Source organism: Phascolarctos cinereus, unplaced genomic scaffold (genome assembly GCF_003287225.1).
Source record: "Phascolarctos cinereus isolate Bilbo 61053 unplaced genomic scaffold, phaCin_HiC Scaffold_7;HRSCAF=346, whole genome shotgun sequence".
Classification (NCBI taxonomy): Eukaryota; Metazoa; Chordata; class Mammalia; order Diprotodontia; family Phascolarctidae; genus Phascolarctos; species Phascolarctos cinereus.
In genome coordinates this window covers 109,569,585-109,595,615 of record NW_027556180.1, presented here as the reverse complement: position 1 = coordinate 109,595,615, position 26,031 = coordinate 109,569,585, and the positions used below count along the sequence as shown (strand labels likewise).

General features: G+C 36.1%; 1 protein-coding gene across 4 annotated transcripts in view; it reads left to right on the top strand.

The window, feature by feature from the left end:
• The window catches only part of PCDH9 (protocadherin 9), a 1,054,702-nt gene that overhangs the window by 380,499 nt on the left and 648,172 nt on the right, over positions 1-26,031 (top strand). For 3 of the 4 annotated variants that reach the window (XM_020992430.2, XM_020992433.2, XM_020992427.2), the window contains one exon: positions 4,279-4,380. The exons of the other annotated variant lie outside the window; for it this stretch is intronic. In XM_020992430.2, coding sequence (XP_020848089.1) covers positions 4,279-4,380 — 102 coding nt within the window. The remainder of the gene's footprint in view (positions 1-4,278; positions 4,381-26,031) is intronic. 4 annotated transcript variants of the gene reach the window in all.

The window sequence follows — 26,031 nt, the reverse complement described above, 5'->3', positions numbered from 1 at the left end:
TCCCTCCATGTGTATGTATTTAAACATATAGTATTTATGTTGTTAATAATTTATGCATATAATTATGTATTATATCCTCATATATACCAAGGGCTGTCCCCTGCATGCAGCGTGAGAGTGTTGTTGTGTGACTCAGAGAGACAAACTAGTCTATTTTCCCCCAACCATCTCCAAGGTAGACTTTAGTTCATGGTAGAAGGTTGGGGCTAGACTTCACTCTGCTCTCATGAAAGAGAGGGTGTAACTGGCCAGAAATATATCTATCTGCTTCCTCAAATATTGTTAATCTAGTGGGTCTCTAGAGAGCTCTCTCAAAGCTGGAAACACAATGCAATTACAGAGCTAGAAGTGATTCCATGAAAACAGAGAATGAAGAGATGAAGCAGCTCTCTCCCACTTTTGCCAACTCTACCCCCTTCGCTCATACTGCCACAGGGCATTAATCTTCACCAGTGAGGATAGTCCCAAAACAATGGGTGTTGGGATTGGGGTTACATATTTATACATGCATACATACACATTCCGTTGTGCATATATACACACATGTATATGCACACACACATACACATTATGAAGAAGCATCATGAATAGTGAAAGAGATAACCTTAGAATCAGGAAGACCAGAGTTCAAGTCCCACAGCTAACACATTTTGATAGTGCAACCGTGGCCAACTGAATTAACCTTTCAGTGACCCAGTGACCCAAGGTTATACATTTCAGAGCAGGTGCTGATGCTGTATTTGTGTAGGAGGCTTGCTTGCCAGGACTTAGTAGACCAATAAAATCACATGTCTGGACCAAAATGTAAATGAACACATGCATAAGCAAATCCACTTATATTTACTATAATCATATATATACATATATACATGATTTAGACCTAAGTTGTTAAGGCACTAGGGATGAATTATTCCAAGCACGTTTGGCACGTCTATCCTTGATGCCAACTGAGGAGAACCTGCCCTCAAGAAACTTATGATGTTTTCTGTATTTTCTAGAAATCATCACAAAGCAAAGTTATTAAAATGATAGACATAATATGTAAGAAGGCATATTCAGTTTTCTGGAATTTTAAAATCTGAAGCAGTGCTGAGATAAACAAATATTGATTAAAGGTTGACCATGTTCAAGGCAGTGCGCTATGTACTGTGAGGATACAGAACAGTTAAGACACAGACTCTGTCCCCTAAGCCCTTTACAGCCTTCCTGAGAAGGTAACACAGCATCTGCCAGTTAACTAAAAACAGAAAGTAGTATGTGAACAATGCCAAATAAAGGGAATATACACTTAGCGTTTAGAGGAGAAGGAGATACCTTTGGAATAATATTGGTGAAGCAAATAGGATTTTGGGTTAGCCTTGAGTGGCTACAATTTGGCTGTATGGATGTGAAAGTGGATGATATTTCAGGCAAAGGGCCATTTGTATAAGCAGTGTGTAGAGGTGAAAGGTTAAAAGACATGTTAAAGGAACTTTAAATAGAATAGTCTGGCTAAAACAGAGAGCTCATGTAATTGAATAATGAAAAATCAGATAATCAGAGAGATGGACTGGAGTGGGATTATGAACACCTCAAATGCTAGGATATGGATTTGGAGATTTAACCTATAGGCTTTGGGTAAAGGGGGAGGGAGTAACAGATTTGATAATTTTCCATCTGTAAAGAAAATATTTTTAGAGACATTCTAAAGCAGTGTCTGTGGAAAATTAAAATTGATAGGGTTAAGTTGGATCAGAGATTGGATATAGTGGAGGCAGGAATCAGGTAGGAATATCATATGACATGAGACCTGACTAAGAAAGGAATAAAACTAAAAGTCAATTAACTTCTTTTGAACACTTACTTTCTTACATTCCACCAACTGATGTAAGGAGATAGAAAAGACAATAGAGTTTTTGCCTTTGCAGCTTCATTTGTAATTGATGAGATGTAATGCACACACATAAAAACAGACTTGATGCTTGCAAAAAAAAAAAAAGACTAAGTCCAACAAATGAAAATGTACCTGTTGGCCAAAGGGAGAATAAAGGAATGGTTAAAGTCATCTAGGGCAGAGAGGCTTCTTGGAATAGAAGGCTTTTTGAACAGGTTGTTGAAGTATTTAGGTAACCAAGCATTTGGATAGGAAGATCATAGCTTTTATGATGCCTACAGTGCATGAAAAGGTGATTTCAAATGAAATATGAAAATAAAGTATTTCCAAGGACCATAGAAGCAGAGTTGAAAGAGACCATCAGTCTCATCTGTCTGTACTTGAATGAGAATCTTCTGTACAGTATCGATGATGAGTTGTCATGTAGCCTTTGTTTAAAAACTGAGAGAAACCACTACTTCCCTAAGCAGTTCATTTCACTTGGATAGCTCTCTTTGCTAGGAAGTGTCCCCTTATATTTTGTCAACATTTGTACATATGAAGCTTCCTTTCATTGCTCCTAGTTCTGTGCTGTGAAATTAAGCCAAATAAGTCTAATCCCTCATCCATACACTAGCCTTTCAGGCATTTGAAGATGATTGCTGTGACCTCTGAGTCTTTTCTTTTCAAAGTTAGGCACTCCTAAACCCTTCAGCTGATATGCATATGATGCAAACCCAGGGCTGTTTGTGTACAACAACCATTGTTCTCATAATGTGCTCTGTCATTTCATGTTTTTTGGCCACTCAAAGAAGACTTCAGTGGTTTCACTTGCATTTTCAAAAAATGCATTAGGCATGATGCTTTAATTATTCTGTAGAACATAGATTTGTGTGTATATATACATATATAAGCATATACAGACATGTGTGTATATATTTATATATGTGATTTATATACTTGCTAATGATGTTTTTCATTAGGAAAGTGAATGGAAAAGTGTAGACATTAGACTAACTAGACAAATGAAATAGGGCATAAAACTGAGAAAATGCTGAGTGGATTGAATTCATTTTAGGGTCATTCTGTTCTCTCCTATTGGGATGTAAATTAGCAGTATATTGTTAACTTTCAAATTAAATATATATATTTTATATATATATATATGTATGTGTATATGTATGTATGTATGTGTGTGTGTGTGTGTGTGTGTGTGTGTATATATATATATATATATATATATATATATATATATATATATATATATATATATTCGTGTCTACAAGTACTATATCCAGGCATTGAAGTATAGGTATACCCCACATATGTTGTCCAGACAAAATTTGGTTTGCAATGCATAAATGTATTTAAACCAAACTCCACTCTAAAGTTTCCAAATTCCCTTGTAACACCATCTCACTCATTGGCAATCTATAATATTGTATCTGTGGGATAACTTCCCCTTGAAATATCTCTCCACCTAGAAGACTGTTTTCCTGGAAACAAGCAATGGTATTTATTGGGTGAGATATGCCTATGCCTTTAGATAAGAGAAGTTATTAGAATATTCCAAGTTTTATTCAATAAATTATGCTATTGAAATAAGCATAAACCTATCTTGTTAATAGATGAGGATTGGTGTGTTTAAGTTTGTTTTTCCCCCTAAAGAAAGACTATTTTCATGTTAGAAAACCTTAGTGGACAATCAGTTAACAAGCATTTTGTAAGCACATGCTATGTGTTAGGTACTGGGGATACAAAGGCAAAAATGAAAGAGCCCTTGCCTTCAGAGAGCTTTTGTTCTACTATCACAATAAGTGCATGTTAATGGAATATGAAGGGAAATATTTTAAATGAAAAGATATCAGACAGCATTTAAATTCTTATGTTGTTTTTATATATTCATGTATTGTTTTATTTCATATATTCATATATTGTTTTAATTACATTTTTGAAGTAAAATGATTTGTTTAGGCTTTTAAAATAGTGCCTAAGCATCCAGTGTAGAAAACTACTTAAAAGTTAATGCTCTGAGACTTTGAACTTGATATTTTTAATCGTATCCATTTAACGTATAGATTTGCCATTATTTAACTTGTATTAGGTAAAAACTTTAAACTTAATATTCAAAGCTAACATAAAAGGGAAATACTATGAAAGAACAATTTTTTTTTAGTTTCCTTACTTCCCATATCAGATGATGAATATAATTTTGTGTCCCCAAAGATATTATTTATTACAAGAACCTTTTTTTGGGCATTTTCTAAAACCAGTGTTATAATATTGTTAATGCATGTATCTGTCTTATATGCCCTCATTAGCTAGAGTAGAATTCCTTTAATAGGATCGTAACAAATAGTCATTTCTCTCAGTAGACACTCTAAAAGTGGAGTAGTTTGTCACCATTATTTGGTAATCTCTTACAGTGTAATTCACACAGCAAAGGTGACAGTATTCCTGTCACTCCTCAGAAATGTCCCAGCTCTGCGGGTTTCCACATTCAGGAGAATGAAGAAAGCCATTATGAGGTATGCCAAATCTCTATAGAAACCACATTAGTGCTGACCGTTTTTCATGCTCTTTATTTTAAATACTCTCTTGTTGTATATTAGGAGGTAGTGTTGCATTGTGGGTAGAGTGCTGGGCTTACAGTCAGGAATATGTGGGCTCACATCCTGCCTGTGACACTTATTAGCAGTGTGACCATGGGCAATTCACTTAATGTCTCTGAGTCTCAGGCAACTCTCCAAGATTTATCTATTGAGTAGTAGGTGGGTTGCAATCTGTGTTGGTGGTGACAATTTCTACACCAACGAAATCACAGATTATTAATATTCCTTGACATGTGTTCTGCATTTTGAATCATCTCTATATAACTATTTTGTATTCCCAATTACATATTGTTGTTCTAGGGGAAAAAATGTGCATGTAGCACAGGTACAGAACAAGGAACCTATTTGAATTTTAGTCTTTGACTCAATGATCTACATATATAGTCATAATGCCCTTGTCTGTGAATTTTAAGAGCCAATTTTTGTCTGCTCTTGCAGTATATATACTTGGTTCAAGCTTTTGCCATTTCAGAATGTCATAGTCTTGGTTTATGTTTCATTACTATTTAATTTAAGAGATAAATATAATCATCCTGTTGATAGATTAATTTACTTCATTAGTGGTTCTCCAGAAATGATAAAAAAAAAGATTATGCTATTTAATTCTGTCAACCTCAAAATATACTTGAAATTGGAATTTTCACTAACCTTTTTAGAATTCTCTTTTCTAGCTTCCCTCCCCACCCCAGCCTGAAGGACAAATAGTCCTTGCCGTTTATTTCTCTTTTGGTTTCACGTTATAATCTAATGAAATTGCATTATTTTATTTCTTTTTAATGAGTTCAGCAGTTATAAAAATTGTATGTTCCTTCTTTTTTGGGACAGATTTGACTTGAACTGTTCAAACATTCTGTTGGATTCTGACAGTGTTGCCTATTTTCTGCCATCAGGGTCTCTAGAGACCTTTCCTTTATGTGAGGAAAGAGTACCATTTCAAATTCTAATTTTCCTTTCTTTTTTCTGTGAATGTTAAGAATACATTGTTCATAATTATTAGCACCTATGGGAAAGGATTTTATGAAACTGGTGCTTTGGTTTTACTAACTGAAGGAGAAGTATCCAATGTTCCTAGTCTCCTATCAGGTGGTACTGAAAACTCCAATTGGTGAACTGATCACACACTCACATCTACTCACAGCCTCTCCCCTCACATTCACAAAAAAGTAAACCCCACCAAAAACCAAACCAAAACAAAACCTAAAACCCAGTAGTTATACCAAATCTCTGGTTGCTCAGGGTAGAAACCAGGAGAACTTATGATGCTGTTGTGTTTTAATGAATGCAAGAAAGTGTTATTTCAATGCAAATAGGTAATATGATGCTGCCAGATTTGGGGGTTATATGTTGGCTTTGCCCTCCTCATTATTATCTACTATTTAACAACAGAAACTAAAATTAGTGTGAAAATGTTCAACATTTATGTTTTGTGCTCCATTTTCTTGATGTTTCTGGATGTAAGTACTAATATGCCGATGTAGCTTTTAGGAATATAGAGCTCTAGGTTTGAAAACGGAAGGCCTGGGTTTAAAATCTTGACCTTTTTTCTTCTTTGCAAGTCACTTAACTTCTGTGTTGAAGTTTCCTTATCTTGTTATGAGGGACTTGTACTAGCTGATGGCTAACATTCTTTTCAACTCTAAAGCCTGTGTTCCTATGTCACCGAATTCCACAAAGTAACAGGATATTACACAAAGAAAGGACAGATACTGGCTATTTCAATCTCTGTTTTAATTTGTTCTGCACTTGATATAGTCAAGTTGTGTTTAACCAGATACCCTTAACCCATTTTTTTAAAACTAGACTTCGAAGCAGAGCACAAGAAAATAAGTTATATCTGAGATTTATTGAAGGGGGGGAAAAACCTCTTAGGACATCTATACTAATATTCAAAATTTATAATCGGAAGCACTAAAAATTCTTTATTCATAAAAGGATGATTAAATTGGCTCCATTATGCTAATGGGGGCAAGGAAGGCAGGAGTAGATCTGTTAGTTCATCAGGTTAGGGAACTTCTGGTGACGAAAATCCATTTGCCAATGAAGAGTATTAATTCATCTGTAATTTTTAGCCATGTGGAGTCCCCTGAGTCTCTAGAGGTTAAGTGTCTTTTCTCAGGTTATAGTGTCAGACTGCAGGACTTTAACTCATAGCTTCCTGGCTAAAGATGTCTCACTCTTGTCTGCTATACCTGTTGCCTCTCCTACGGTATGATTAAGGCAATACGGTTAAGGTAACAAGAGTGTGGCATCACATTTTAGAAAAAGCTTCCACAACAAAGGTTTAAAACCCAAAAGGTTTTTAATTTCAATTAACCAGAATAGTTTATAATTTAGGAACATTTTGTACCTTTGCCCAGAACAATCAAATCACCTATGAGGTCATAAGGTTTCTACACTTGGCCCTCCTTTCTCAGAAATCTTTGTTGAACATTTTCATTGTTTTCTGTGAATTAAACTTTGAAGAACAGTCAAAAGTGCTAATGAGAGCTTAGAGACTTTAGCTCTGGAAAGTAATCTTAGAGCCTGGGGGCCACTCTATAAGGTGGTAATAAGTGTTTAACACCTTTAGATAAACCCTCTAGGCTCCTGGGAAACTAATCTTAAGGAGGGAACTTTAATAATCATCCCTCTGAGAATATTCACTCAGTCTTAGATGTCTCTTGACAATCTAAAAGGGAAGTTCATAACAACCTATGCTTGCATTTTGATTTATTATTGTTGGTCATTTGCTAAAAATGTAGTGATCCTATCTCATTTTATGTTTCTTTCCAATACATCGTTACTAACCCAAGCACCATGGAATTCTCTATGTTACAAAGACCTCTACTTACAGTGTTGTTATATGAAATGGCAGACCAAATACCTGCTAATTTATGGCTAATTTATGCAATTGCTTAAATAACTATTACTATAGAAGAAAGGCAGTGGTCTCCAGATTGAAATGACTTAAAAAAATCTTTAGTCATTGCCCTGAAAAGTATTTCACCATAACAGTGACCAGTTGGAATCTGAGGAAAGAAGTTATCAAACATTTGAAGGACATATACGTTGTAGACTCTCAGAGCTGGAGGTGACTTCTAGGATCACTTGTTCCAACTTATTTATTTTACACATTTGGAAACTGAGGTCTCTAAAGATTGTTGCAGGGCACACAGCTAAGGAGCAGTAGAACAGATTTCTAGAGTCATAAAGTAACTTTTTTTTTTTTCTGTGTGTGGGACCATATCTAACTCTTGGGAAGCAAATGTCACAGAAATCATTTGCTATTTGAAATTGGTGTTTTCTGGGCTCGTGTTTGGAATGAAGTGTAGAATTTTAGCTGAAATTCATATTTAAGCTTTCTCTTCCTTGGCACAGTTTCTGTCATTGGCTATATCATGTGCTATCACTTTAAAATAGAAGCACAGAGATAGAGAAGCTCTGACTGGAATTTGATTCTTGAATACTAAATATGGCAGTGTAGCCTTTTGCTGCATGTCTTTAACCTACAGGTTCTATTGTGGTTTTTCTTTCTATGTGCATTAATAGCCACATACCCATGAGATACCACAAAGAGGAAGCCAGTACAGCCCTCAGTGTCTATATTATGGGATCTGTAGGAAAATGCCTCATAGTTATTGGAATTCACACAAGACTGCATCTCAGTATGACTGGCTGTCCCCTGTCACTGTTTTTGATGCTGGAGCTACAGTAGTTTAACAAAGTAGTCTAGTATAATATATGAATTTTTGAGATAAGACTCCTTCCTTGTAGGGATGAAATCCGAAAATCAATGTCAGATGGGAATCTTAACTCTCAAAGTTTGGGAGATTGGTGGAAGGGTTTAAAAATAAGTGTGAATTTTAGCCTCTAAACTCTGGAAATTTGGCCGACATAGCAAGTGTGAAATTCCTGGGTACAGATGGCCGATTAAGATATCCCAAGATGTGCTGCTATAAAGCTCCAAATCAAAATTGGGCAAAGCCATTTCAAGAGAGTAAATATTTTCTACTTTTTTATTTAAGTCCATATCTGTGGCTTTTCTGGGATTCAAAAATTCACAGAAATTAAGTTCTCATCTGAATCTTCATAAGGTAGATGATAACTTCAGTTCCAGTGGTCTTCATATAAAGATTATCATGTAAAGTCTATCATATAAAGATAGAAAACAAATATACTTTGTATATATAAATATATGAACATAGGTTTAACTATGATTAATAAACATATGTATATATTCCATGAATTAACTAGAATAATAGTGAGGTAAATTAAAATAGTCTACTTAAACTCTACCACAGTAAAAAGGGGAAAATACAGATTGTGTGAATGAAGGTAGCTATTTAGCCACTTAAAGGGAGACTGAGTTAGAGATAGAAATAAGGTTATTTTGTGGTGTTTCAGTGGTTTTTGTGAGTGTTCTATGGATAATTGCAAAATAATCTTTAGCCAAGGTTGCCATCTGGTAAAGATGGGTCTATGGTCTGTCTAGAATTTAACATAGTTTGTCTTCCTGAATACTATGCCACCTCACATTTGTGTACACATTCACACACATACACTCCTATACTTATTATGTTCTTCCACTTAGAAATGTGATTTTTAAAAATTATGGTGCTCAGCAGTAATCTTTTATAACCGAAAAGAATGAAGAAAATTTTGTCTTTCTGAAGTCTGGGTCGGGGGGAGTATTTGAACAGTTTGTATACAAGACTAAAAAAGACCATGTTTGAACAATTTGACTACATTTATGAATTGCTCCTTTGATATTCAAGTAGTAGTTTTCATTTGGATTTATTGAAAGAAAGACCACTCACAGCATGGCAATAGTACATCAGTTATGAAATCTAGAAGCCATAAAACACCTTTAGTTATCGCTTACAGCATTGGAGGATGTCTCCAACTTTCCTTTAATTTCTTAAAAAAAAAAACTATTCTTTTCCTCTTTCTTCTCCATGAAGTAAGTGGGCTTCATTTTTTTTTTTCAAAGACAGCCATATTTGACAGCTCAGTTGAAGGTGTCAGCACTGGCCACACACTTGAAGGACAGCCCCAAACCTTGCTGTGGCCTGGCTTCTGCTAATTAGCTGTTTGAAGGAACTCTGGGTGCCACAGGAAGAGACTTATCAGCAAAGGACATCTTTGCCATTCACAGTGACAGCTGTGATGCAGCTGTTTATGAAGAGAATCTAGTGTAGAGAAAGAGGGACAAGAGGATTTTAAACTAGTTACTGCTATGTTGTCATGAATTAGAGAAGGCTTAAACCACAAACAAAACAAAAATTAAAAAAAATCAAAAGAATCAGGGAATAAAATAAGGTGGGGAAAGCAATTTATTGGATAAGACTGTATGAACCAGGAATTAAAAAAGTGCATGAGATAATACAAAGGTGTGAAATTGAAAAAGGAAAAAAATATAGTAGTCCTATAAGGACTTCACAAAACAGATGAAGTTGTGTGTGCTTGTGATTAATGCAGGCCTAGGGATTTGCTTATGGGTTTCATGTACAGATGTGCATGGTTTTCTGTAGGTTGTGCATATGTCCGTGGATATTAATGGGGAAGCATGCCAGGAAGTCCCACATCTAAGCACAGTGTAGAGTGCCGTGGTCATGAATAATTTATTGAGGTGCCAAAGATCTGATTACTTTGGAGACAGAGTGGAAGAGAAAAAAAAAAGAAAAAAAATGAAAGAGAAAAAAAATCAAAAGAGTGAAGACAAAGAGAGACAACTTACTTTTGTACTGAGGGATTGGATGAATATGATAATTATCACCATCATCATCATCATCATAACTAGCATTTATTTATGCTTTAAGGTTTATAAAACATTTTACATGTTTTCTCCTTTGAGCCTTATAACAACCCTGTGATATAGGTAATATATTACCCAATTTTTACAGATAAGGAAACTGAATTTGAGAGAAGTGACGTGACTTGCCCAGGGTTACACAACTACTAAGTGACCTGAAGCAGGATATTGAACTTAGGGCTTCCTAAGTCCTAGTGCATTATTCTATCCACCATGTCAACTAGCTGCCTCACCCAGCAGAAAAAGAAAGAGGCCCCCTGTAATGACCTATCAAAGGAGATTGCAATTTGGTGCAGTAATTTTGAAAGATGAGAAAATTATTAGCATAGAAAACTCCAATACAAATGGCCTGTAAGTCTAATGGAAGATCAGAACATCTATTAATTGCAATGGATTTATACATTATAGTGGATAAACATATGCATATATACAAATATATGTGCTTTTTACACATATACTACCACACGTACACACCTACGTGATTTGAGTTATGTGTGTATGTATTTTGAAGTAGGGTGGAAATAGGATATTTCATGGGATAGACTTGTGATTTCATTTGTTTAGGGAATTTGTGGTGGGGAAGCTCTCTTTCTCTCTCTCTCTCTCTCTCTCTCTCTCTCTCTCTCTCTCTCTGAACTTGTTGTACAAGTTCTAGGAACTTGTAATATTATTAAGAGAAGTTAAAAACAGTCCTAACATTAGAGGTTAAGGAACTTGCCTAGGATCACAGAGCTAGTAGATGAAAGAGGAAGGATTGAAACTAGGCCTGGCAAAGTCTTTGTCCACTATGCCTGGGTACCTCTCATGTTTATACACATGCATACACCCCCCCCATACCTGTAGGTATCTGTATGCATACATACACATATATACACGAATGCACATGCGTGTATGATATATAACACGTATGTGAATATATGCAGTATTATATATAACATGATACATGTGTGTGTATATGTGTGTATATGTGTGTGTGTGTGCGTGTACCTCACTTATCACACATTGCACCTTCTTCAGTGTGACCTTTTTGGAAATGTATCCACTATCACACAGATGAGAACTATTATGACCTTTAGTAGATCATCACCGTAAGTTGCTGAGGTGAAAAATTAATCACATTACAAACATCTATCTGATGATGATCCTCTTCCAGTGTAGTTTGCCTGGTCCTTGGGCATAGTGACTTTCATTTGTCCCATACTGTACTGACATCTTGTCAACCTGCCAAAGTTTGTGATCCATTTCCATAAGGTTTGAGAGAAAGATCATCTACATATCTGTATCTATAACTATCTATCTATCTATCTATACACACTATGAGGGATAAAAGTAGGATATTAGTGTATTCTATTTTATAGAACATATATGAAATATGGCTACATGATGCAGAAGTCCTAATATAGTTTGCTTTTTAATGCATTACATGCAGGGGTTCTTTCTATGTTTTTTTAAACTAGGTTTACCTTACTTTACCAAAGATTAAAATGACCCAAGAAGGGAGACCATAGAAGCAAATTCAGCATACTTGGCTGAAGGAGAATTGTTGATCTGAGATTAAATTATGATGGAGATTTAAAAAAATCCATATGTAGATAAGCAAGAGTTTAGCTGAATAAATACATGTGTATATGTGGCTTATGCTTTAAGGTCAGATTTCAAGTTCTGTCTGAGCCTAGAAAGAATCATTTATCAATTTCCCTTTCTTTATACTTCCATTAATAAAGGTATCATGAGTGCCACCAATTATCAACTGATTTCTTGGCATGCAATGCAACACTTTTAAAATGTATAGATGTATTCAATGTAGTTTCATTGTTTAATTCAATAAAAATTCAATTCAGTAATTTTTATTTGCTAATATTTATTGTTTAAAATACTGAATTATGATGAGTAATAGATTGATAATAATTGCTAGCTTTCTATTTGATTTTGCTACTTGGGAAATCCTTCACATCTAATAAACATAGAGACAGCCATGGTAAGGACACTGGCTGTGGAGTTAGAAGACTTTGATCTGAATCCTTGTTCCTTTTTTCATTACCCTTGGGAAGTCACTGGCCTTCTGAACTTTAGTTTTCTCATTCTTAAAATAAGAGATTGAATTAGATGATTTCTCTGGTCCCTTCTAGCCCTAAGTCTAAGCCATAACCCATCTGAGGAGCTCTCAGGGACAATATTAAATGGCATTTACCTAAAATATAATCTACCTAGTTATCATCCCCCCCACCTCCAGAATAACCCAAATCTGTAAGCCAATTTTGAGTTTCTGTTTTTAAGACCAATAATACATCATGTTTTTATATTTTTATGTGGTTTATACTTTATTTTTTTCCACAGCTTTGTTACATGTTATTTAATTTGATCCTTACAATAACACTAAGGTAGGTATTATTCCAGTTTCATACATAAGGAAGCCAGTCTACAGAGAGGTTATGGATGTACAGCACCACCAGGTTCAACAATGAGTGAAACAGGGGTAAATAACTTCCTTGAGTCATAGTTACTCCATTTGTAAACCCTGGGAGCTGCCTAGGTGATCACTAGGTTTCTTCTGGCTCTAGCAGATACTGAGCTCATAAAGCATTGAAAGAAGGTCTAGAATCCTAGGATCTAGGTTTCCCAGCTTCTGGTCCAGGGTACACACTCCTGCATAAAATTTAAATGGATCCCAGCCATTATGACTAGATCATAGGATCATTGATTTAGATCTGAAAGATAACACAAAGGTCATCTAATACACCCTTTTTAGTTAACAGATGAGAAAATTGCCCCATGGAGAAGGGACTTACTCACACAGGTAGTAAATGGGACACCTGCTATTCAAACCCAGGTCTTCGGACTCTCATTTGATGAACTTACTATGAGATTTTTCTGTTTAAGTAAAAATCATCTTTTCTTTTACAATACAAGTAACTCACCATGAAATGTGACACATGTTTGCACCTTTTAGAAGGGTGTCTGGCATTTACTTACACAAAATAGCTCTACTAAAGTTAAAATTGTGCCCTAGGGCTCTGCTTTATATTGTGATTCTCTTTATAATGTTTTATTTGTCCATCTATTATGTAACACATAGTACATGTGAAGAGACATGTCTTGCCTTCTGGTGACATCTTGTTTAATCACCTCGAATGATGAATTTTTAAAAATGCTTAAGGCATGCTAAAAATTCTAAGATAAGAAGTTAGTGACTTATCAGATATAAAAATCCAAAGATTTATGCCTATAATAGACAATCTCACCCATTTTGTAATTCTTATCCCAAGAACTGCTTGTTCCCTATTTATCCATCACCAAATAAAGAATCTTAACAATTTTAAAGGCCCAAAACTCTTTTGAACAGTGACTCTTCTAGTTCCACCCACCCTGTCCCTACAACTCAATGCTCTTCTCAAGGGATTCAAATGAAACCCAAAAGCCGAGATTAATAAACTGTCCAAAGTCCTGGTTCAAAATCTCATACTGTGCTTCGCTGGGAGATAAGTCCCATAGGATCAGAATCTGCCACCGAGATATGCAATATCTCAAAATGATATTAGAGAGGGTACAAATAAATTTGTAGGAGGGCAAACCCAGGAGCACCATCATAATAATATTGTTTGGAGGATGTGACATACTTGATCTTCTCTTAATGCAAAAGTGTTACGATCTATCGAGGTCTGAGTATTGTACATTCTGATGAGCAATTTTGTAACAGTCTTCCCTGGATGCTCATCTTTCCCTACTTAATAAGCAAGTTCCATTCACACTTTGGTAATGTTAGGAAATGATTTCATGCAGAATGAAATGTCAGATTTCAAAGCAGAATGATATACTGAAGCATCCTCATAAAACCTGCACAGTGCTATGCACATGGGGCTTTGCAACGACACAGATCAACAGTGAGGCATAAAGACATCTATGCAGACTGTGCTGCATCAATGGTAAGTTAATGAATCATCCAAATCCCTTAATGCTGAGAAGTTGAGGGAAGAGTATTGATCATAATATAATACTGAGATGCATTTTTGGACTATAAATGTGGTTTCTTTGGTGTAGGGAACTACTGATAAGGAAACTCTACTTACCAATGCAGTCTGGAACCTTCCCTACATCTTAAATTGTTAAAGAATGCCCAGAGAACTGAGAGGTTAATTGGCTTACCTATAGCTATGGTCACTAGTCTGTTTCAGATGAGTGGTATTTGAATCCACATCTTCCTAGCTCAGAGACTAGCTAGCACTCTATCCACTTCTCTAGGATGCCTCTCTAAACACAATTAAACATCACAAACTCAAATGAATCCATATAAGTTTGGAATCAATGACCTTAGTTACAGAGGATTTCAAATATGAAGTTTTATTACTTTAAAGTGCATAAAATTTGAAGTATTGTCAAATAGAGGTCTTGCTTTAGTGAGGAGAAAAGTCCCCTATAATTAATGTAATGGTCATTATTATAATTAATTGCAATTGGATAGTGTCACATATTAATGTTATAATTTGGTTCTGTCTGTTTAGATGAAGCATCTCTACTGCAATATTGATTATATTATAAACTTTTGAGCAAATTATTTCTTAATAGAGTTTAAATGTAAACATAGAATGCCATGATCTCACAATTGTAAACAACCTAGTCCAACCTACCCCTCACCAAGAATACCCTCTAGAGAATGCCCAACAAGTAGCAAGGCAGTTTTTACTTGTGTATTTCTAATGCATGGGAATCCATTACTTCCACAAGCCACTTATTCTGTTTTGGAATAATTTTAATTGTTTTAATTGTGTTTCTTTATACCACACCTCTGAGAACTTCCTCTCTAAAATTTCTACCCCTTGAGTCTAGATGAACCACCTGCAAACAAGCAAAATCTAACCCCTTTTCTGTGCAATAGCCTTTCAATTAATTGAGGAGAGCCATCATGCCCCTCCCAAGTCTTTGCTTTTCCAGAACAAACATTCCATGTTGCATTCGTGGATTACCATATTGTAAGATTTTGAGGCCTTTTATCATCCTAGTCAACTCCCTCTTCATATTCCCTAGTTCACTTATTTCCTCACTAAAATGTAGACTTTACAACTGAGCAAAATACTACCTCTGTGGTCTGACCATGGAAGAGTACAAAAGAATTATAATTTCCATTATTCCACTGTTTCTCTCTTAATGGACTTGGGATCATGTTAGCTTTTTTGGCTGTCATGTTACAGCGTCAGCACGTATGGAGCTTGAAATCCACTAAGACCTCTCAGATCTTTTTCACATAAAGTTCATTCTTGTCATGCCTCCCTCAGCATGTACCTATAAATGTTGGAACCTAAATATGAAGGTTTGGCATTTATCCCTATTAAATGTCATGCCATTCAGCCGTAGCATTCTAACCAAAGTTGGATCTTGACTATCATTAGTGCTTGAGAACACTATGTCACCTGCAAATTCAGGCCTTTATCCAAATCTTTATTGGGTTGAATTATCATGAATTTTAAATCAATGGGGTTCAACTAAATGAGGATTTAGGAATTTAAAAAAAGCAGTCTGAAACAAATGTGTTTACTGGGTGATTGAGGTCACCTGTCATCTCTGAAATTCTATCATTCTGTTATGCTGTCCAATGGATATTACAAGGTTAGATAAATCTAATTTCAGTCTTTGAATCTTTGGAACATTATAAACACAGATCTAGCCAGAAGTATACAGATTAAAGCATTATTTTTAAATGATTGGTTTATTTACTGATGTATTATCGTACTTAGATAAGAATGCAGTTCTTTATTGGCAAATTGATATGGTACAAGGAGAGAGGAGAGAGGAAGCAGATCTAGCCTGGAAAAAGAAAAGATCATCCCACTGCCTGAAAGAGGTAAAAGTGGTAATCATGCTTCTACTTAACTCCATCTCTAATACATGCTTTGAAAAATGACACCTTCTTTTAGTATTTGTATTTTAAAAAGTACCTTTTGGAACAAGTTTAACTTTGATTTAGACTGTGTCAATGAAAGCAGAAAACAATAAGATAAAGACAAAATCCTTTACTTTCATTTAGGCTCTTACTTAATGTTGCTGTTTCAGACTCAATCTCCCTGTCTTGCCCACGCTGGAAGTGTAGAGACCACTCATGGCTTATCCCAGTTCTGAAAAGCATAGTCGCTTTAAACTGGCCTGTTTTTCAAATCTTCACAAGTTTGCTCTTCCTTAAGAAGGCAGCCTGGTGTCCCCTCACACCTCTTCCATGGAGTCCCCACATTGGTGCCAGACTTGATGAGGACAGCTCATTGCAGTTTAGAACTCCCAAACTCCAGTTAGCCACCATCCTCACCCTCCCCATCAGCAGGGACCACAAGGCATGGTTGTACATGTAGCTGAGTCAGCTTTACAACCTTATTCCACCCTGTTCCCCTTCATATACTATTTGTTGCAGACAACACTAGCAATATCCCCTAATTAATACTTTATTTCCTGTCTCTGTCTAAGTCTTCCAAATTGTCCCCTATTCCTGAAATGAACTTCTTTTATCTCTCTGTCTGCCCTTTCAAAGCCCAGCCCGATCAAAACTCAGTTCAAGTCTTACCTCCTTCAGAAAGTGTTACTTGATCCTTCTAATTTTTGGTGTCCTTTACCTTCTCAGATGTCTTTGTTTCCTTTGGTATTACTCCAATAGAATGTGATCTCCTCAAGGGCAGGGAAAGCTTTCTTTTTTGTCTTTAGATTCTCAGTAACCAGCACAGTACCCTTACACATGAAAACCAATTACATGTTTATTGAATTGAATGGAAGACATTTGTATATTTTTGCATAGCCAATATTTAGCACATAAATATTATGTTAGGGAAAACTGCTGAAGAATTGAACTAATACTGTTCAACTAGACTACAATGTCCTAACAATGTCAAAATGGGTATAGGAGATGCAAACTTGAAGACCCCTTTACCATGGGGTGTCCAGAAATTACCTTTTCTTCTCCTCCATAGAGTGTCTAAAATCTTTCATTAGTGTCATTGTGATAATTCACCAATCCACTGCCGTCACAAGCTATCGTCCTTCACTCAGAAATTTAAAATTGTGCCTCTGGCTGCTATAGATAATAGAATCTGTTTGCCTGCCTATCTGTCTGTTTATTGAATTGGTAAGAAAAAGCAGGAAGCACTTAGCCAGAGGAACACAGTTTGTTAATCTAAAGAACCTGATGTATTCAGACATACTCCTGTACTTACTTGGAAGGGAAACATTAGTGCTATTCTTTCCCAAACAGCTACTGTACTGACTTAGGTAAAAAGCTTCCCAGCAGGAATGAACTTGGGTTTGTGTCACGTTCTGCTCCTTCAGAGTGCATTACTGAAATAAAAACATGAAAATAAAAGTCTGTTTTCCAAGGCAATGTGTGTGCACACATGCATAATTTTCATTTTTAAACACAAAGGGTCAGAAATTGGGATTCCTTCGCTATATATTGTCTCTCATATTTCAGTCTTTTTTTTTCTTAATTGTAGACACTGAATCCACTCTCCTTGTAATAACTATTGGAGGGCAGAGCTCTCATTGCTCGTACTCAGTAAGTGACAAGAGGGCAGTGATGCAAGTCACCAGGATCTCCTGGGAAGAGCTTGCTTTATGAATCTTGTTAACAGGATTCACAACTTTTTTTCCCCCCCTCAGTCACTTCATTGCTAAAAAAGAAAAAGGAAAAAAAAAAGGAAAAAAGCTCATTTAGCAGCACCAGTAGGCCTAGGCATCACAAAACCAATCAATCAACACAAATACTTCCCTACTGAGGCTCCCCTGTGACCTTGAGAACTGTGACAAATGACTTAGAGGATAGAACAGACAGAAGTTTTGTGATAAACCAAACAATTATACTCTGCAGTGTGATGAAGCAAAACTAAAAATGAAGAAGGAGAGTTAGATATATGTTTGGTTTAAATAAGACCTGATAAATTTGGCAACTTCTTTGTGTTGCTGCCTTGGCCCTAGATCAGAGGGACTCCACTTGCACTATAATCAAGCCTTCCCCAACAAACTGGGCCTTGCTGCCTTCACTTTCTCAGAACTCTAGTGCTTTACAGATGTCTTCGTCATTATGTATGGCTGGAAGTCCCAGCAGTTATTAATATCTAAACCATAGACTCCATATCTTGACTGCCACTGACTAAAGAAGGGCAATCAGCAAAGTGAATCTTTTCACTTGTCTTTATTGACTATTTCTATACTCTCCCTCCCACATGATACTCAATTAGAGAAGCTTGTGGTTCTTACTATAGTAGAGCTTTTTGAAGTACTCCTTTCCAAAATTAGAGCAAATGATTACATCCAACTCTCAGCACTTGAGAGGAGAGATGTTCTAATGGTCCCATGAATGGGGAAATGCTCTGTTACTTAACAAGTGTGCATACCTTTTTTTCTTTCTCTTTTTTCTTTTGTGCCCAATAAGACAAGGTTTGAATACCAAAATCCTGGGTTGAAGAGGCTGCCTTGGATTAAAGTGTACCAAGAAGATGAGGCTAAATTAGCAGATTAAGTTTGCAGTAATTTTTTTTTTTAAATCTCATTATCTCAGCAGCCAGCTCACTGGCTATCTCTGAAAGCCTAAGCAAAACTGTAACATGGGTAAAATTTCTGGTCACACTTTCTGAGGCACTTCCCTTTCTGGTCTTCTCTCATTTTCCTTGCCTCTTCTTCCTTAACCTTCCATGCCTTCATGTTACCCTCTGTTGATATGGTTTTCTTTACCTGAGTTAGGCCTGTCATCCTACTCCAAAGAATTCCCACCCCATTCTTTCTTCTTCAAATCAGATAGCCCTTTCTCAGATTGTTTAGCACCACTTAACGATGTGTTCATCTGATAAAAAATATATTTTGGAACCAAGCTGAGAAAAACCCTAATCCCTTAAGTCTGCCAAGGAGTAAAATACATGAAATCATTATGGCAGCTGGGTACCATCCACCACTATCTGGTCACTTTTGCAAGATACCATGGGATTCAGAAGAGACAAAAAGCCATTGTTTTGGGGAGAAAACATGGGTTACAATAGTATGAATTATATTTCAAGCAGGAATACTTAAATGTGGAGTGATTCCTGTATCATAAATAATGTCTCATTACTACATAGATGTGCATACATATAATGCATTTTCCAATTATTTAAAATATCAGTTGAGGGGGTTTTTTTTAGTTGTGAGGTTGGGATCGAAAATTACCTTCTATTAATAATATTTATCCACATAATAGAACACAAGAAAGATTATTTATCAGGAGCAATACTTTTCACCAAAAGAGACTATCTTTAGGTATAAGAATATCTTTCAAGTAATTAATATATTTCTTTGTAAATATATAATTATGGTAAAAAAATTATATGTGATTATCAACAATACTTATACTCAAGATGTTAGATTTGTAACATACGCACATATGTGTATATATGTGCGCATATACATACATATATGTACGTATGTGTGTATATACATATACATATGTGTGTGTGTGTGTGTGTGTGTGTATAGATATAGATATAGATATCCACATCCCTATCCCATTCGGTGTGTGTGTGAAGGAAAATGTCATAATTACTACATCTATATATTTTCACATATAAAGTGGCACCATGGAGAAGTGGATGGATAGAGAATTAAGACTACCTGGGTTCAAATACTGTCTCTGATACATATTAGATATGTGACCCTGGGAAATTCACTTAGCTCCTCAGTGCTCTAGGCAACTCACTAAGACTATAAGTGGCAAGGAAGGTCCTGCCCTACATTGGTAGGGGCAGTTTCCTCATAGAGAAAGAGAGAGAGAGAGAGAGAGAGAGAAAGAGATCTCCCTCTAGACCCTCTGCCCCTTGCCCTCTTTCAGATTAAGTTCTTACTATAGTTGAGCTTTTTGTATTATTTGTTACCAAAAAAAAGGACAATAGATGTTTGGAAGTGTTTCTCAACTTTTAAAAGAGGAGAGATTCTCTGAAAGACCCATAAATGGAGAAAATTATACCATTAACTAGCAAATGTACATCTTTATTTTGTTCTTATATATTGCCTTCTTCTTGTCTATCTGTGTACTCATGTGGATAGAATTTGGAACTGTGATTTCATAAATATAGGGAATTTGTATGTGAGGTATTTTCTTCTATCAATGTTAATAGCTTATCTACAATTTATAGTCTTATTGACTTCACAAAAAGCCCTTGAGAGGTTAAGTGACTTGCCCAGGGTCATACAACCACTATGTGTCAGTGACATTAGTTGAACCTAGATCTTCCTAATACTGAGGTTCATTCTTTCACTATACCATTCTATCTGTATCAATCCATCGATTTATCGATTTATGTATCTATAATTAGGTCTGAATTTTTAAATTCATTGGTATAGTTAGCTTCTGGTGTGAAACTCCACTCTGCAATTGTCACTCTCTGTAACATATAGCCTTTGAAAGAGTCACCTACAGTAGTGAGAGGTTAATTGACTTTTCCATGGTCATAGTATAATTCAAAGTCAGTTTTTAAGCCCAGTTCTTCTGGACTCCAAGGCAGGCTTTCTGTCTACTCACCCATACTACTTCCAATAAATACTTAAGAGGCCCAAAAGCCTCTCCAAGTTTTAAAGAGGAAAAGGTCAGTTACTCTATAAAAAGGTGGTCCCTTTTGGTTACTTACAGATCTAACTGGTGGTAAGCAAAAGTAACAGTGTGGTAGATAATAACATATCATTGCTACCATGAACAATTTGTACAATGCTACGTATTTGCAAAGTACCATATTAGTCATTCAGTAGCTTCATAATGTTTTATCTAACATAGCAGCATTATGCAAACATTCCCATGCTTTCTATTGTTCTTATGTTTGTTAAAAGTGTATTCTGCAGCAAACTGAATATAACATTTTTCTCATGCCAGAGTTCACCTTCCAGTTTTTAATGCATGAACGGGTGTTGTGGTTCATTAAGCTCAGTAACTCTGCTGCTAAACTAAAGGGGGCATGAAAGGAGGAGGCACAAAAATACCATCATCCCACTAATGATATTGAAGCTGGTCAGCCTTATTGGGAGACTGCCCAGACATCCACTAATACTGGGCACAGTCCAGGACGTGAACTTACTGTTGGAGTGCCAAAATTGCAAATCCAGAATTTGCATTGCCTAACAGTGTCTGAAGTAATTTAGGGAAGTCTAATCCAGTATTGGGGGAGGGTGGGAAAGGGGAAAGTCAATAATTGATACAAAGGTACCAGAAAATAAAGTAATACTTTCCAAAGGACCTCTTTCAATTTGTCAACAAGAACATTATATCTTTGGGTCCATTTTGTTGCTGTGTGGTCATTTTTTAGTCATATCTGAGTCTTCCTGACCCTTTTTGAAGGGATTTCTTGGCAGAAATAATGAAGTGGTTTTCCATTTCCATCTCATTCAACAGATGAGGAAACTAAGGCAAACAGGGTTAAATGAATTGCTCAGGGTCTGAGCCTAGATTTCAACTCAGCTCTTCCTAACTCGAGGCCTGGCATTCTATCTTCTATGCCACATAGCTGACCCTGTGGGTACTTAGACATGAAAAATAAATGAGGGGAAGAGGAGGGAAATCCAGATATTTGTTTCTTATCCAGTGTTTTATTGAATTCGGTAACTCAGTCCTGCAAGGCAAGTTCTGATCAGTGTATATCAGCTTAAAAGATCTACAGCTTAATATTGCTGTTCAGCTACTTCATCTAGTTTCAATCTTTCCTCTTCTACCTACTAGCTCTGAGATCCTAGGCAAGGTCACAGAGACTGATTGGCATATTTTAGCATGAAATTATTATAATTCTATGAAGATTTTCTTTATTAATCAGTATTATTGTACTTACTTCTCCCTTATATGTTAGGAAACATGCAGCAATGTACTCTTTGAAACACTAGAGAAAAAATACAAATTCCCTGTTCAAATTGGGCATATGCCCAGTTTGAAAAGAGAATCACTCAGCTGGGGATGGTAGCCTTCATGGCCTCTGGCTAACACAAACTCCTAAGTGGCTTTTCAGAGATACTTAAAATCAAGTCACAGCAGGGCCACAGTGGAAGAACCAGCTGTATTCACTGAGGAACAACTACGTGGTGCTAGCCACATACCCCAAAGATACTCTTTTGGATGGTAATTCTGCTTGTTTGGTGAAAGAGGAAAGAAGGATGGGATAGGAAGGAGGGAGCATACTTTGTATGAGACACCTTCCCTTACATTCCTTCACACTGCCTCTGCTAACACAAGCCTTTTGTATGTTTACCCAGTGTTGCTTTACAATCTACAAGTAAGAGATCTGTGGTGAACTAGGTAACAGTCATTTAAAAAAAAAAAACCCTTATCAAAAGCAGTAGAGTGTTGTACTTAAAGTCAGGAGACCTGAGTTAAAATTTTCCTATAGTCACTTACTAGCTGTGTGAACCTGGGCAAGTCACTTAACATTTCTCATCATCAATTTCCTCATATGCAAAATGGGGATAAGACTAGCACCCATAACAGCTCTTTATGTGTGACATGCTAGATGTTATTATTATTTGGTATTAATATTAGTTAATAATAGCTAATGCTAGACTTATTATAATTATATAATATATTATTAGCTTCTATAATTATTATAAGATCTTTGGCCACATCTTCTTGCGTAGAGGACAATTAGACTCATATTTTGCCTGATTCATATATAACTGGAAGAAGAGAAGAAAAAAAATTAATGTAACAGAAACAGTGATGAGGTCAGAACTTATAAGCTCTTAAGTAAATTTTGGAATTACTACTTGGAGCTTAAAGGTTGTTTTTTTTTTCAATTTTTGTTTTTTGCTTTTAAATTAATATTGTGGTTGAAGTTTCTCTTGAGAAGGGAAATAGCTTGTTGGATAAGTAGCAAGAAAGTGTTATAAGGATATGACATAAAGGGAAGAAAAAAAGCAAAATGGCCTTCACTAGGGGGGAAAGAAGCAATTAGAGAAATGTAAGAAAATGAAGAAGAGAGAACACAAGATATTTTGTGTCCAAGGGCACAACTTAAATTTCCATGTACATTCAGTGGCCTTTCCTTCCTGTGTGTAAAATGATAATAGTTCACATTTATAGTCCTTTACAATTCACAGTCTTCCTTCCTACCAACAATCCTGCAAGCCAAGTAGTATATATAGCATACAAAGCTGGGAATAGACAGTACCATCTGGTGTCTCCCTCCCACCCTACCAGTGACCTTGACCCAGAGTGACTTCAGTCTTAGTTCCTTAGAAGTTTAGAGGGTATAGACAGATTCTGCCTCTCTTCCTCCTATCCTAGCTCTTCTACCTTGTTCATCCCCCATAGCAGAGGCACAGAGGAATTATGTGATCTCCCAGGGGATTCCCCTCATAACTGCCCACTTCCATTGACAGCTGTGCCCCTGTTGAGTGCCATTCCACCCCACGATTTGCCACATGAACAAACATTTTGAATTACAGTTCTTAATAAAGGAATTATTCCCATTTTATACATGAGAAAATTTCAGTTTAGAGGAATTCAGTTCAGTTGTTTACAGTTATGTCTGACTTTTCATGACCCCATTTTGTGTTTTCTTGGCAGAGATACTGGAGTGGTTTGCCATTTCTTTTTCTTGCTCATTTTACAGACAAGGAATCTGAGACAAACAAGGTTAAGTGACTTGCGCAAGGTCACATAGCCAGTAAGTGTCTGAGGCTAGATTTGAACTCAGATTAGAGAAGTTAGACAACTGTAAAATTGCACAACTATTAAGTGTTGGAGTAGGAACCAAATGATCTCTCCACCATTTCTACATAACAAAAATACTATCCACTTCAGATTTATATATGAAAACTAAATTAATTTCAGAGAGAGCTTAGCAATTCTAACCAGTTAGAAAAAGGGGATATGTTATAAATGATTAAAGAATACTTGAGAGACCATTAACAGTAAACAACGGAAGAATAAATAAGAGTATGCATTGATTTGGTATTATCAAGTTTTGCATAAATGTACCTCTCTTTTTTATGGATGAAATTATCTCAATTCTATCCAATCTGAGGTCAGGATCCAACACAAATTAATTTAGCACAAAGTCCTATAATCTTAGAAGGCTATGTTCTTGGGTTCTAATAGATTCATACTCATGAAAGGTATATGATACCTATGAAATAAGACATCACCAATTCTCTGCCCCAGCTGATCCTTTGACTTTGTCCATTGAATAAACATGTTTCTTTTATATGGTGGATCATAAAAGCTGGCTGTTTTTTTTTAAACAATGCCTGTTTTCAAGGCAAGAGGGAATGAGTTATTTTTTATCATCTTTCTCATTCTCCTTATTTTACTTCCTGTTTCATAGTTGATGTAGATATGAAATAGTGAAAACAGGAGTAATATCCAAAGCTAATAGCAGTTTAGGGTCCAGGCAAAGAATGATGAGGAGAAAATAGTTTCAAAGAGTATTTGGGAGCTAGAGGATGGTCAGCCTGTCATTCTGTGAGACTTGCAAGATATATCAAGAAAAGAGGCCTTCTTTTTAAAAAGGAGAAAAAGCAAAACAAAACCTTTAGATCAATGCTCAAAGCTTGCTAATTTCTACCTGGGAGGGCTTTTGGCTTCTTCTTGGCAGGCGAAATATAGCTTGGGAGAAAAAATCAAGAGTCATGTATGAGTTGTTAAGCTGTATGTCCCTGAACCTGTGGGTATGGGGAGGGGCAGAGAAGAAGAAGCCTTGAACTATAATGAAATGAATTTTATTTTTCAGGCACAGAGCCCATGCTACTTCATTTCATTAGTAAGACACTCTGAAGAAGCCAGAATCAACCAGTACTCCAGGCAATGCAAGCAAATGATAAGCATTTCATCATAGCTTTAAACATATTACATTTTAACTATAGATTTTATCAACAGCATCTGCGTAGAATGATAGCATTCTTTTTAAAACATTTTATTATTCTCTCCCTTCTTTAGTTCCATCCCTTCTCTTTTATACCTTGTATAGCTCTTGTTCACTTGACCAGTCTGCAAATTCGACTGATTGGACGATTCTTTTATCTGTTCTCTATCATGCAGGTGTAACCTACTATTCTTAGAGCAAAAGGGTGAGGGAATATTGTAGCGTCAGTAACTATAACAGAGAAGAGCATTGTTTGGAGGATATTTTCTTGAAACGTCTTTTCATCCCCTCACTTTTCATGCCTGAAAACCAAATATTTATTTAATATGAATACTCTTTTGTATGTGCTATTATGCCTAATTGTCATTTAGAGGAATAACCCCTCTGTTAGCCGTGTCCCACTGACACATTCCTTCGTGGAGGTAAAAATGACATAGGTTGTCTAGAGATATTTTATACAACTGCAGATGAGGAAAGGTTATAGCCTACAAATCATTAGTACTGAATAAAATACGGTGCTGTGCCTGAAAATGTAAGATATGTATCTAGAAGGCTTGGGATAGGTAGAGAAACGAAGAGGAGAATGGAACTTGGAGGGCAGACCTATGTTAGGTAGGCAAGTTTCAGGTTGTAGAGGCGACTTTCTTAATCTCTAGTCTATCATTGAACTGGTAGGATCAGTCGACTTTCTGAGGAACAATTTGAAAGGGAAAAAACATGGGCTGTATCTTACATCATAAAAAAAAAGCAGTCCATTGTAACATATACTTCATACCTTCCCAGAGTTTATAGTCTAATTAGGCAAGAAATGGGAACATGGAGTTAATATCCATGGAATCCACAGAGCATTTAATGTTATTGACCTCTAATAAAGTACAAATAGACATCTGTGCAAGAGACAGCTTAGGCAGTTAGGTGGTACAGCAGATGGAGTGCCTGCCTAGA